This window comes from Patella vulgata, chromosome 5 (assembly GCF_932274485.2).
Source record: "Patella vulgata chromosome 5, xgPatVulg1.2, whole genome shotgun sequence".
Taxonomy (NCBI): Eukaryota; Metazoa; Mollusca; class Gastropoda; family Patellidae; genus Patella; species Patella vulgata.
The window spans coordinates 3,299,810-3,312,393 of NC_065883.2; the positions used below are offsets into that span (position 1 = coordinate 3,299,810).

The window sequence follows — 12,584 nt, forward strand, 5'->3', positions numbered from 1 at the left end:
ATACATTGTAAATTGAGATCAGCAATAACATTAAAATCAATTTACAACTACACGGAATGAACAAGATGATGTGAATTCTTTAGGATAAATATCCAACCAACACAAACTGGGTCATTTCAGGACTAACACATTGTTCAATTCTATCTTAATAATTCGCCTACACATACAGCGAAGGGGTTCTTAGCTGTGGGATGAAACCGAAGGACACAGAGAAAACCCACAAGGTTAGACAGGCCATCCTACTGCTCATCAGGTACAAGCTGAGTTTCCGCATGCGTTTCCGTTGGTTACAATGAAACTGTCACATTACATTTGCGTTACACTGACATTTCGCACCACGGAAACCCTGCCAAAATGCACACATGGAGAACATGCCTTACACCATTTGTCCACCCAACCCCCCTTTGATGTATCACTGAGTCATAGTGTATCAAGGATGAAGTGATCTGAATGATATTTCTAATATCAACCCCCCTAGTAGGATATTACTACATGTGTTTGTTTGAAGTGTTAAAACAATGATAACCTTTGACCTGTTACAAAGGAAAGGTGGACATATAAACAATACATGTAAGTAGGTGGGTGGAGAGTGAAATAGATTTATTACCTTCATCAGCCATCTTTAAATATCTTCTTTCCTTCACAACTTATCTAAAACAATACTTTACTGAAAAGAAAACAATAAAAACATTTATCAGCAAAAAATACCTTTTTTTACTTAGTTAAAGATGTGATACCTGAAACCTAGAGTATTTGTTTTATAAACAGTATTACTTTTACTCAATACAGAAGAAAATTCAAGAAATAAAAGCAGTTATTATTAGCCATAGTAGTTGTATAACACTATTAGTGATAACAGAATATCAGTTTTGTAAACGTAAAATTTATTTACATCACGAACAAGAATATAAAACAGGAACATAAATACAACAGGAACATGAATTAAACAGAGAGAGAGAGAGAGAGAGAGAGAGAGAGAGATAAATGTGGTTTAACGTCCACTCGACACAAACTAGGTCATTTCGGGACTAACACATGGTTTAATTTTATTTCAATAATTTGCTAGCGCGTAGGGGTCTTAAGTAGTGGGAGGAAACCAGAGGACCCGGAGAAAACCCATGAGGTTGGACAGGCGACCCTACTCCTTGTCACGTACAACGGGGGAATCGAAACCCCGCCAGTTGACTCAATGACAGACCGTATGATACAGCACAGCGCGCACGTGCTAACCATTCGGCCATCCAACCCCCCTGAATTAAACAGGAACTAAATTACACCAGGAATATAAACAATAACATTAACACGGTACATTAATAGAAAACCATTCTGCTCCTCTTCCTAGGCAGCACGTTTGATATATTCGCTTAGTGTGTCCGCTTTGCCGAAGTATTCGCCCAACTGTAGAGCTCATTAGAAAATTACCATTCATATCGAGAAGTCAGGTGATTGTTTGAAGTCATGGTCGCTGCCATGTTTAATCATGTGACGTGAAAGGTGATGCAATCGACAGGGGAATCATCTCGTGTGTCCACTGATTTGGTCAAATGAATTTGGCGCCGATTGATTTGGCTGAATGTCTCCATCGCTTAAGGAATCGAGTCTGATACAACGCACACATGTTAACCATTCGGCCACTCATTCACCAACAAGGTTACGCAGGCGACCCTACATCGGATGACAGACCTTATGATCTAAAGTCACTTTGAGTACATTTTAGCGTAAATTGTGAAGTGAAAAATTAGGTAAAAGTCTGAAAGTTTCTAAATAATTCTGAGCGATTTGAACTGATTCCTAAAAGTAAGCCTAAGATACATGCAAACAATCTGATTAAAATACAGATCTATATTTCGTTTCGTTTTTTATACTTTCGATGGTCTACACTACATGAATATCTGACAAGTTATAGCGATAGGTCAAGTCAGGGGTCAAAAGACCGACTTATGACCCTATAGTATGACATCAGACATTTGATTAACCAATCAGCATTGATGTTACTAGTGGATTACCAACAGTTCCGTGAAAAACTGACCGTTTCATTAGCTTATCACTGACACAATTCAGAACACAAGTTAAATAACAACTCTTCCAGATCCAAGTGTAGTAAAGACAAGTAAAACGAAATTTTTAACTATAAAAACGAAACGAAATAGGATCTGTGTTTTAACCAGATTGACATTAAAATAGAATCCTTTATTATTTACTAATAAAATGGGGTTTATTGACTATTTAACATAGAGATAAAATCATTTATATAAATAAATTGAGTTTAACATTCTATTTTGCTGCACTAATTGGATTTCGGTCTAAAAAAAGACGGCCTATATGTACATGTATATACATAACCAGTCACTAAAATACGAAACATTCAACTCGTCCAAGTGAATAAAGCTGTTAGATGTACCCGAATCTACTACAATACATCAACTACCTGGCACCCATTTTATAACACACAGTACTCAGATATATAAATAATCATCACACAGAACTAAAATACAAAACGTTCTTTTCATCCAAGTGAATAAAGCTGTTGGATATACCTGAATCTACTACAATACATCAACTACCTGGCACCAGATAAAACCTTAGTTAGAATATATAAACAATCATCACACAGAACTTAGATAAAACTATCATAAAAAATATCTACCAGTCTGTTGGATCATTAGAAAACACAGGAAGGGACTTGATATAAGAGGCTAATTAATGGAGCCATGTGTTTATAGAAGAACTGGTTATTGCAGGCTGCCAGCAATAAATAATGCCATTAACAGCCATGAGTGCCAATCCATATTATTGTAATGTTCTCATAACCTGACCAAGCTTATTATTAATTCAACCAGTTAATTTACAACTCAATTCAGTGATATATCCGATAGAAATCAAATGAAATGGGGTTTAATGCACCAAACAGGTTAAATGAAATGAAATGAAATGGGGTTTAACGTCCTACTGTTCTGCTCCTATACTGGGCTAATGAAGACAGGCATACGCCATACAGTGTGCTATGAGGGAAATTTTGCCCGGGCAGCGGCACTACGGCCTACTCTTATATCGAATTCCAAGTGCCAAGGGATCTTTTACGTGCATTCCAATGTATACATGGGACCTCGGTTTTTCGTTTCATCCGAAGGACAAGACAGCTGTCCTTGTCAGGCCCTCCGTTCTGCACCACTGACAAGGGGAAACCACGTTGGAAAATCCAGATGAACTTTCTTGGCCAATGCAGGGATCGAACACCCGACCTCCAGGCTAGCGAGCCAGCGTCTTAACCACCTAGCCACTGCGGCTCCCCCAAACAGGCTAATGAAGAATGTTATAATGTATGTGCGAAAAACAGTGTGCTAAACGTATGAGTGAAACTTTTACCCAACACTGGGCCTACACTAGCTACGAGAGCATAACTAAAAACGCTGAGATATACTGATGTGCTTGTTTTTAGCTACGATTGGATGCCTTTAGTTACAAGTGGCAAACTTAATTTCTTTATTAATGCATGTACCATCTTAAAAATAAGTTAATTTTATACTATTAGTACTTATTACACATACGCAGTCCAATCTACTGAAACAACATTCATTTACATGTATCAGCAAATATTGACAATAAAGTAAATCAAGCGTTGTTTTTATCAAAATTGATTCAGACGTTCCTAATTACGGCGTATTACTACTGCGCAACTCTTAGTACTTTGATTGGCTATTGCACACGAGACCCCGCCTTTATGTGTTACAGACGTAAATTTAAAATGTCGGAAAAGGCAATCTACTGTCGCTTCGATTTAAAAAGAGGGAATTTGTACCCGTTTCAGGTAGGATTATATGCTTAATTGTAGTTGGGTGTGGCAGAAATATTATAAATAACAATAATCATAGTTGTTTTGATTAAAAATATTGTCAATTTTGTTTACAAATACCGGGTGCGAATCGCTCCCGCATGTGCTACGTTGAAGTTAATAGCATCATTTCTTATCTCGAAACACGGAGGGTTGAGAGATAAGGTTTGTTATCTAGGCCTACACTTATTTCGAATTCCAACTGTTCAAGGGTTCTTTTACATGCACGCCAATGTGTACACAGGACCTCATATTTTTCTTCCCATCCAAACGACTAGACAAAGTTCCTCGTCAGGCCCTCAGTCCTGCACCACAAACAAAAGGAAACCCTGCTGGAAAATCCTCAGGAACTTTCTCGGTCAATACCAGAAGCGAACACAAGACCTCCTGGTATAGTGAATCAGTGGATCCCTAAACGAAAGGTGGTTTAACGTCAAGCAGTAAATTGTAAACACCGGCATGTGGGGTTTTCTTTTTGCCTAAATTTGAACTCTTTAGCTCTACCATACCACCATGAATAAAATACAAATATATCATGAATTACTGATAACAGAATAACGTACATCACCTGTACTGGAAACCAAATGGCTTTATTAGTAAACATGAAATACATGTAGACAGGTATTTATATCAAAATACAGGTAGACAGATGCTAGATTTAATATAATCAATATTTCCTGTTGACAGGGTTGTAAACAATTTATAATTTACATTTAAATAGAGAGAGAGAGTGTTTAACGTCCACTCGACACAAATTAGGTCATTTTGGGACTAACACATGGTTCAAATTTATTTCAATAATTCAGTTAATAATATGTTAAAATACACATATCTTTGTAGGGAGATCCAGACAATATACATGGTAATGAGAATGGAAATATCTTTTCTTATAAAAAGATACAGCTGAATAATTTTCTATGCTCATTCTTAAATTTTTAATTATTATAACCAAGTGATGACCCTTTTTATTGCTAGTGGTTAAACATTGACAGTTGAAATTCAATGAAGAGGCAGAAATGCTGTTGTCCTGACAAATTTCGTGCATATGCCATCTTCGTTTGCTATTTGGTGTATTAACCTCAGGCCTGTGAAATGTACACCTCAGCAGACACAAGCAATATTCAATGTTTGTGTGGCTTCTCAATATAAATGAGAAATAGGCGATTGAATAATATAGTACAGTCGTTAATAAAGTCTGAGTATGGGCAGTTGGCTAGTCCATATTCACACAGCTTTGGTTCATGCAAAGGTTAGATGTATTTCCTAAATGATCGTCAAGTCATTGGAAACAGGCGTAGTTTAAGTATTGTTACTCATACAACTAGGAAGTCGTGCATTTAGATGACTATAAAAGAAATATGACAAAACCTTTATAGAAATTTTGAATCCACTGACGTACATATATAGAACAAGGTGATAACGTAGAAATTTTGAATGAACAATAGTGAGTAATAGCTGATGTAATATTATTGTGATGAATAGTTGAGATATCTATAATACAATAACCAATTGTTTCAAGTTTAATACAATCAAATTAAAATGAAATAAGTGTTTTATTTTTAACAGACAAACCGAACCTATGTGTATCGGGTTGTCAATTGAGAGAGAGGGAGAAATGGGGTTTAACGTCCACTCGACACAAACTAGGTCATTTCGGGACCAACATATGGTTTAATTTTATTTCAATAATTAGCTTGCGCGTAGGGGTCTTTAGCAGTGGGAGAAAACCCACGAGGTTGGACAGGTGACCCTACTCCTTGTCACGTACAACCGGGGATTCGAAACAACACCAGTCGACTCAATGACAGACTTTATGCTACCGCGCACGCACGCTAACCATTCAGCCATCCAACCCCCCTGGTGTCAATTGAGGATATACTTTATATTTTATATGTAATAGTAGGGCATACCTTATGGGAATACATGTATTATTTATACATGCATTATGCAAGAGCTAAATCAGTCTATTGCAGGTCTTTCTTTAGGACTGAAATGTTATCTAAATTATTAATTAGACATTAATTAACCTATCCAGCTCATAATCAACTCTAGATGGCATCGCTAGCCTGCAATCTTAAGTGGATTGTGATCCGATTTACTGCATAACTTTCCTTCTCGATTAAACGAATAAATGGATAATCAAGACTATGCTGCTTAACATACTATGACTTTAGTAATGATGACCAAGGCTAGGCAGAAATTTCATTCGCTTAGTTCTCGGTTCATAGTGGATCAATTTGAATGAAATTTTCAGCAAATTGCCTTTACGTTATCTAGTTTTTAACTATAATAGTGAGAACTGCCAACTCGTTATCGAATCTCCCATAATCTAATATGGGTCTATCATCTTTAAAGGAGCTGGTGGGGGGTTGGATGGCAGAATGGTTAGCATGTGCACGCTGTATCATAAGGCATGGTTTTGATTCCCAGGTTGACTGTGACAAAGAGTAGAGCCTTCTGTTCAACCTTCGTGGGTTTTCTCCGGAACCTCCAACTGCTAAAGACCCCTAAGCATAAGCGAATAATTGAAATAAAATTGTACCATATGTTAGTCCCGAAATGTTTATGTCGAGTGGACCTTAAACCCCATATCTCTCTCTCACTCCAATCAATAAATCATAACCGGGCATTCTCTCTCTCTCTCTCTCTGTCTCTCTCAGACCACTAACTCTATATCTATCCTACATTTAAAGTTTTAATACAATCAACATCAAATATAGGTCAGCCATCTTTAAACTATGTTAATCACTTCCTTTCTTTCCTCCATTGATAACCTGCCCAGTGATGGTTGATTTAGTCAGTTAGTAACATCAATTACTATTATCAAATGTCATTTATAACAACAGGTACATGTACTCATGGTTTCACATACTAAATATGGACATGTCTTTCAATGACCATAGATGTAAGTCACCTACACACAGACATAATGATTTAGACAAAGGGCTGGCCATTTTTGATATTATAATAGTTCAAAAATAGACAATGAAACAAAAATATAATTTCATTTTAATTACTTTATCATTCAATTTTTAAATCTCAAGGTTTTTTTTAATCCATTTAAAACTCATTCATCCGATATTCTGGCGAATTAATTATAGGCTTTTCAATCTTTTCATGTGAATTAAAGTTTAAATATAGTTTATAAAACACTTGATGAAGCCAAAATAAAAACATGAAATAGATTTAGCTCTTGCATAATGCAAATGAAATGAAATGAAATAGGGTTTAACGTCCTACTGTTCTGCTCCTAACCTGGGCTAATGAAGACGGACATACGCCATACAGTGTGCTATGAGGGAAATTTTGCCCGGGCAGCGGCACTATCGCCTACTCTTATATCAAATTACAACTGCCAAGGGATCTTTTACATGCATTCAAATGTATACACAGGACCTCAGTTTTTCGTCCCATCCGAATGACTAGACAGCTGTCCTTGTCAGGCCCTCCGTCCTGCATCACTGACAAGGGGAAACCACGCCGGAAAATCTCTTGATGCACTTTTAATGAACATATAACATTTTACAATGTGTATATATTGTATGAAGCATGTAGGGAGGTTGGATGGCCGAATGGTTAGCGTATGCACGTGTATCATAAGGTCTGTCATTGAGTCAGCTGGCATGGTTTCGATTCCCCCGCTGTACATGACAACTGCTAAAGATCCCTACGTGCAAGCGAATTATTGCAATAAAATTGATCCTATGTTAGTCCTGAAATGACCTAGTGTGTGTCGAATAAAGATTAAAGGCTCAATACCACTCTTGTTGTAACTGAATAATATGTCCCAATCTTTATTCAGGTCAACAAATTGTACTATTTTACAATATTCCAATTAATTGATGATACAAATTTCATCTTAACACACCTAATTTAAAAAATTGGAAAAATTCAACTAAATGATTTGAAAAGCCTGACGTAAAGCTTTTCAAATGTGACTTGGATTTAAAAATATTTTCGAACCTTCTGGACAAGTAAAATAGGATTTAATGGATAATTTACACAACAGGTAGGACACTAACACATCTAGTACTTAGAATAAGGCTATTTTTTATTTTCTGGAGCTGTCAAGCCAACAAGAGTGTTATTGTCCCTTTAAATTCTCTCCTGTCTCGAGTAGGAGATTAAACCCCATTTCATTCCATTTTCATTTCATAAAGTTTTGTAACTTCCGTTGTCTATTTAAAAGACTATTAAATAACATCTCCATAAGTTATGCCCTACTATTACACATTGAATATAAAGTATATCCTCAATTGACACCCCCGTACTCATAGGGTCTGTTTGTCGTTAAAAATAAAACACACAGCAGTCTGCCCACTGTGTATACTTTCTGCCGACAATGTGTACTTGTATAAACTTTCTACACAATGTTACATGTCTGAAGTCAACCTGCTGTCACAACCTGATTTACTTAACAACCACTGGTTATAGAAACCTTCTGTAAACCAAATCCCAGCTTGTACGTTTGATTGAATATTTAAATCTTTTTATAAACATAAATCTATAACTATATCCTAGCTTGTCTGTTTGATTGAATATTTAAATCTTTTTATAAACATAAATATATAACTAAATCCCAGCTTGTCTGTTGGATTGAATATTCAAATCATTTTATAAACATAAATCTATAAATCTATAACTAAATCTCAGCTTGGAGTGTGATTGAATATTGAAATCATTTTATAAATCTATAATGTTATATTTTTTGAAATATAAAAACTAGAAATCTATAAAGTATCTATTAAACAAACATTTATGCAAGAGCTAAATCTGCCTATTGTAGGCCTTTCTTTAGCCTAAAATGTTATATATATATAAACTATAAATTAGACATTAAATATGCATTATGCAAGAGCTAAATCTGCCTATTGTAGGTCTTTCTTTAGGCCTGAAATGTTATCTAAATTATTAATTGGGCATTAATTAACCTCTCAGGACCATAATCAACTCTAGATGGCATATACTGCATAACTTTCCTTCACGATTTAACGATTAAATGGATAATCAAGACCATGCTGTTTATCGTATTGACTTTAGTAATGATGATCGAGGCGAGGCCGAAATTTCAATCGCTTAATTCTCGGTTCATAGTGGATCAATTTGACTGAAATTTTACATTATCTAGTTTTTAACTATTATAGTGAGAACTGCCAGCCCTTTATCTTATCTCACATAATGTATCTTTAAATTTTAAATTCTTTGAAATACATATTTATTAAAATACTTAATTTTATGAACAAAGACTATACATGTAAATCTATAAAGTATTTATTATATATGTTAATGTTAAATTCTTTGAAATACATATAATTATTATAATACTAGAACACAAAATATAATTTTAAATTCTTTGAAATACCGTACATATAATTATTATAATACCTAATTAAATTTTATGGCTTGCAGATTGACTGACACTGACAGTTAAAGCGAGAATTTCAAATTTTCTAAGAAAGTCAAAACATAATTATTTCTATGTCTTTTGCTCAATAGGTTATCAAATCACTATTATACAATCATGGGCATTATTTCCCACCCTTAAAAATCTATGACACAGGAAATAACACAATTACCTCCCCTGTTTTGCTATAGACAACATGGGGCAGTCATTTCCCAACGTTGGAATTTGAAGTTAAAAATGATATTTTTGCCAATTTCTCAGCTGGCAATAGCGAATTATAGGATTATTCTTTAACAAGGTAGGACTGTTTATGGATACCATCTATTTTAAGGCTTTATTTTAATACATGTACATTTTAAAAATATACATGTAACTTGAAAATTTGCAATTGCAACTTTAAATTCTCCAGTAGTGGGTTAGTTTCAATTTTCAATGCTGGTCAGTCAAGACTCAAGAGACTGGCAAATATACCCTCAGCTCTTGCATACATGTACTTGACATAGGTAACCAAAATGTTCACTGTATCTACTAATCAGCTTATCAGAGTGGTGGCCAGATTCCACAACCATGAGTTTTGTTCTGAGAACAAGTACTACATGTATTACTAAATACTAGGGATTGTTTTTAAAAAGGAAATGAAATGAAATGGGATTTAACGTCCTACTAGTATTGTTTTGCACCGACTGGGCTAATAAAGATGGGCATACGCTATACAGATTGCTATGAGGGAAATTTTGCCCAGACAGCGGCACTACGGCCTACTCTTATATCAAATTCTAACTGACAAGGAATCTTTTATGTGCATGCCAATGTGTACACAGGACCTCAGTTTTTCGTCCTATCCAAACAACTAGACAGCTGTCCTTTCTCGGTTTTTAAAAAGGAAGATCATCAATATCATTATATAAAATATTTTATTCTAGACCTGTTAAATTCCACAGACATGGATTGTTTTTAAAAAAGAAGACCACCAATTTCATTATATAAAATATTTTATTCTAGACCTGTTAAATTCCACAGACATGGATTGTTTTTAAAAAGGAAGACCACCAATTTCATTATATAAAATATTTTATTCTGTAACATAGCCATGTTAAATTCCCCAGTCAGTCAATTTGACAAAAACAACTACAAAGCAGAAAATAATTATTTTTAATACACAGAGTGTGTACATGTATAAATAGTAAATAATAATATTCATAGTAACCTATATTATCATTCCCTCAGGCAATTTCTACCCATTAACACTTCATAATCTAATTATACTATTATTACTATTCTATTTTACACCCCAGTATCATACCATTAGCACTATCTATTACTTTTTACACCCCGGTATATATTAGTAATAAAAGGCATATATTTACACCCTACTGTTAGTACTATCTATTACATCAGCACATACAGGTAATAAACATATCATGGGCCTACTATCCATTACATCAGCAGGGACATGTACAGGTAATAATAAACACATCAGGGGCCTACTATCCATTACATCAGCAGGTGAGAGAGAGAGAAATGGAGTTTAACGTTCACTCGACACAAACTAGGTCATTTCGGGACTAACATATTGTTCAATTTTATTTCAATAATTCGCTTGCGCGTAGGGGTCTTTAGCAGTGGGAGGAAACTGGAGGACCCGGGAAAAACCCACGAGGTTGGACAGACGACCCTACTCCTTGTCATGTACAAGCCTGGAAATAAGGCACCTGTCACTGACAATGTCAGGCATAGATTCAGGCTTTGTCAGGCACTAAACCTCTGATGCCTGTCATTTTGTCCGGCACTGATATGTTTTTTTTGCTGATATTATTAATACATGTCCGGCACTAAGTTGAAAATGTCAGGTACTATTTCATTATGTACATTTTGTCAGGTACATCTAAAACCGTTATTTCTAGGCCTGGTCACATACAACCGGGTAATCGAAACCACGCCAGTTGGCTCAATGACAGGCCGTATGATACAGCATGCACATGCTATGCTAACCATTCGGCCATCCAACCCCCCCCCCCCCACATCAGTATTTATATATGTAATAAATACATCAGGTACTCTTCTACCTTGATGCCAATAAAATAATACAATAGTAAAATTGATTTGTATATTGATACGTTTATCTATGTGATATTGGGCCTTAATTAATGGTCAATGTGTGCTCATTGGATCATAAGGTCGGAAATGAAATGAAATGGGGTTTAACGTCCTACTGTTCTGCTCCTAACCTGGGCTAATGAAGACGGGCATACGCCATACAGTGTGCTATGAGGGAAATTTTGCCCGGGCAGCGGCACTACGGCCTACTCTTATATCGAATTCCAACTGCCAAGGGATCTTTTACGTGCACGCCAATGTGTACACGGGACCTCGGTTTTTCGTCCCATCCGAACGACTAGACAGCTGTCCTTGTCAGGCCCTCCGTCCTGCATCACTGACAAGGGGGAAACCACGCCGGAAAATCGTGATGAACTTTCTCGGCCAATGCAGGGATCGAACACTCGACTTCCAGGCTAGCGAGCCAGCGTCTTACCCACTTAGCCACGTGATCATAAGGTCGGTCATTGAATCAAGAGATGTGGTTTCGATACCCCGGTTGTACGTGACAAGGAGTAGGGCTGCCTGTCTAACCTTGTGGGTTTTCTCAGGATCCTTCGGTTTCCTATGCACACCACAAGTGACTTATTGAAATAAAATTGAACCATGTTAGTCCAGAAATGACCTAGTTTGTGTCAAGTGGTTGTTAAACCCCATCTCTCTCTTTCTCTTTGACATCCTTCCTTATAGAACTTGCATAATTCTATTTCTTGTTTAGATTTAGATCGTCATAACTCACAAATTGCGAACTCTTATAACCCTGCTATCACAAATAACTGTGACAACGTTTTTTTCTCAACTGTATGGCAATTACTAAATTAGCGATCGAACCAATGCATACCCACTCTGCTATCGTTCAGAGGTACAGTATGTCCAACAAGAATGTTTCTTTCAAGAACTTGCAAATATGACTTATGCATAGGTTTGTAGAAAGAACTTCATTTTGACATATGGTTCCGTCAGACAAATTTGAAATAAATATACACGACACAATATAACGAGCTTGGGTGGTCAATCTTCAAATAAAAAGAGAAAGAGAGAGAAATGGGGTTTAACGTCCACTCGACACAAACTAGGTCATTTCGGGACTAACACACGGTTCAATTTTATTTACATAATTCGCTTGCGCGTAGGGGTCTTTAGCAGTGGGAGGAAACCGGAGGACCCAGAGAAAACCCACAAGGTTGGACAGGCAACCCTACTCCTTGCCACGTACAACCGGGGATTCGACTTCAAATAAAAGCTACCACT

General features: G+C 36.2%; 1 protein-coding gene across 3 annotated transcripts in view; it reads right to left on the reverse strand.

Moving 5' to 3' along the window:
* LOC126822603 (uncharacterized) overlaps positions 1 to 12,584 on the reverse strand; it is a 51,254-nt gene that overhangs the window by 37,226 nt on the left and 1,444 nt on the right. For all 3 annotated transcript variants that reach the window (XR_008788249.1, XM_056101274.1, XM_056101275.1), the window contains exon 2: positions 608 to 667. Coding sequence is in view for 2 of the 3 variants with exons in the window: in XM_056101274.1 (XP_055957249.1) it covers positions 608 to 620 (13 nt within the window). In the remaining variant the exon portion in view is untranslated. The remainder of the gene's footprint in view (positions 1 to 607; positions 668 to 12,584) is intronic.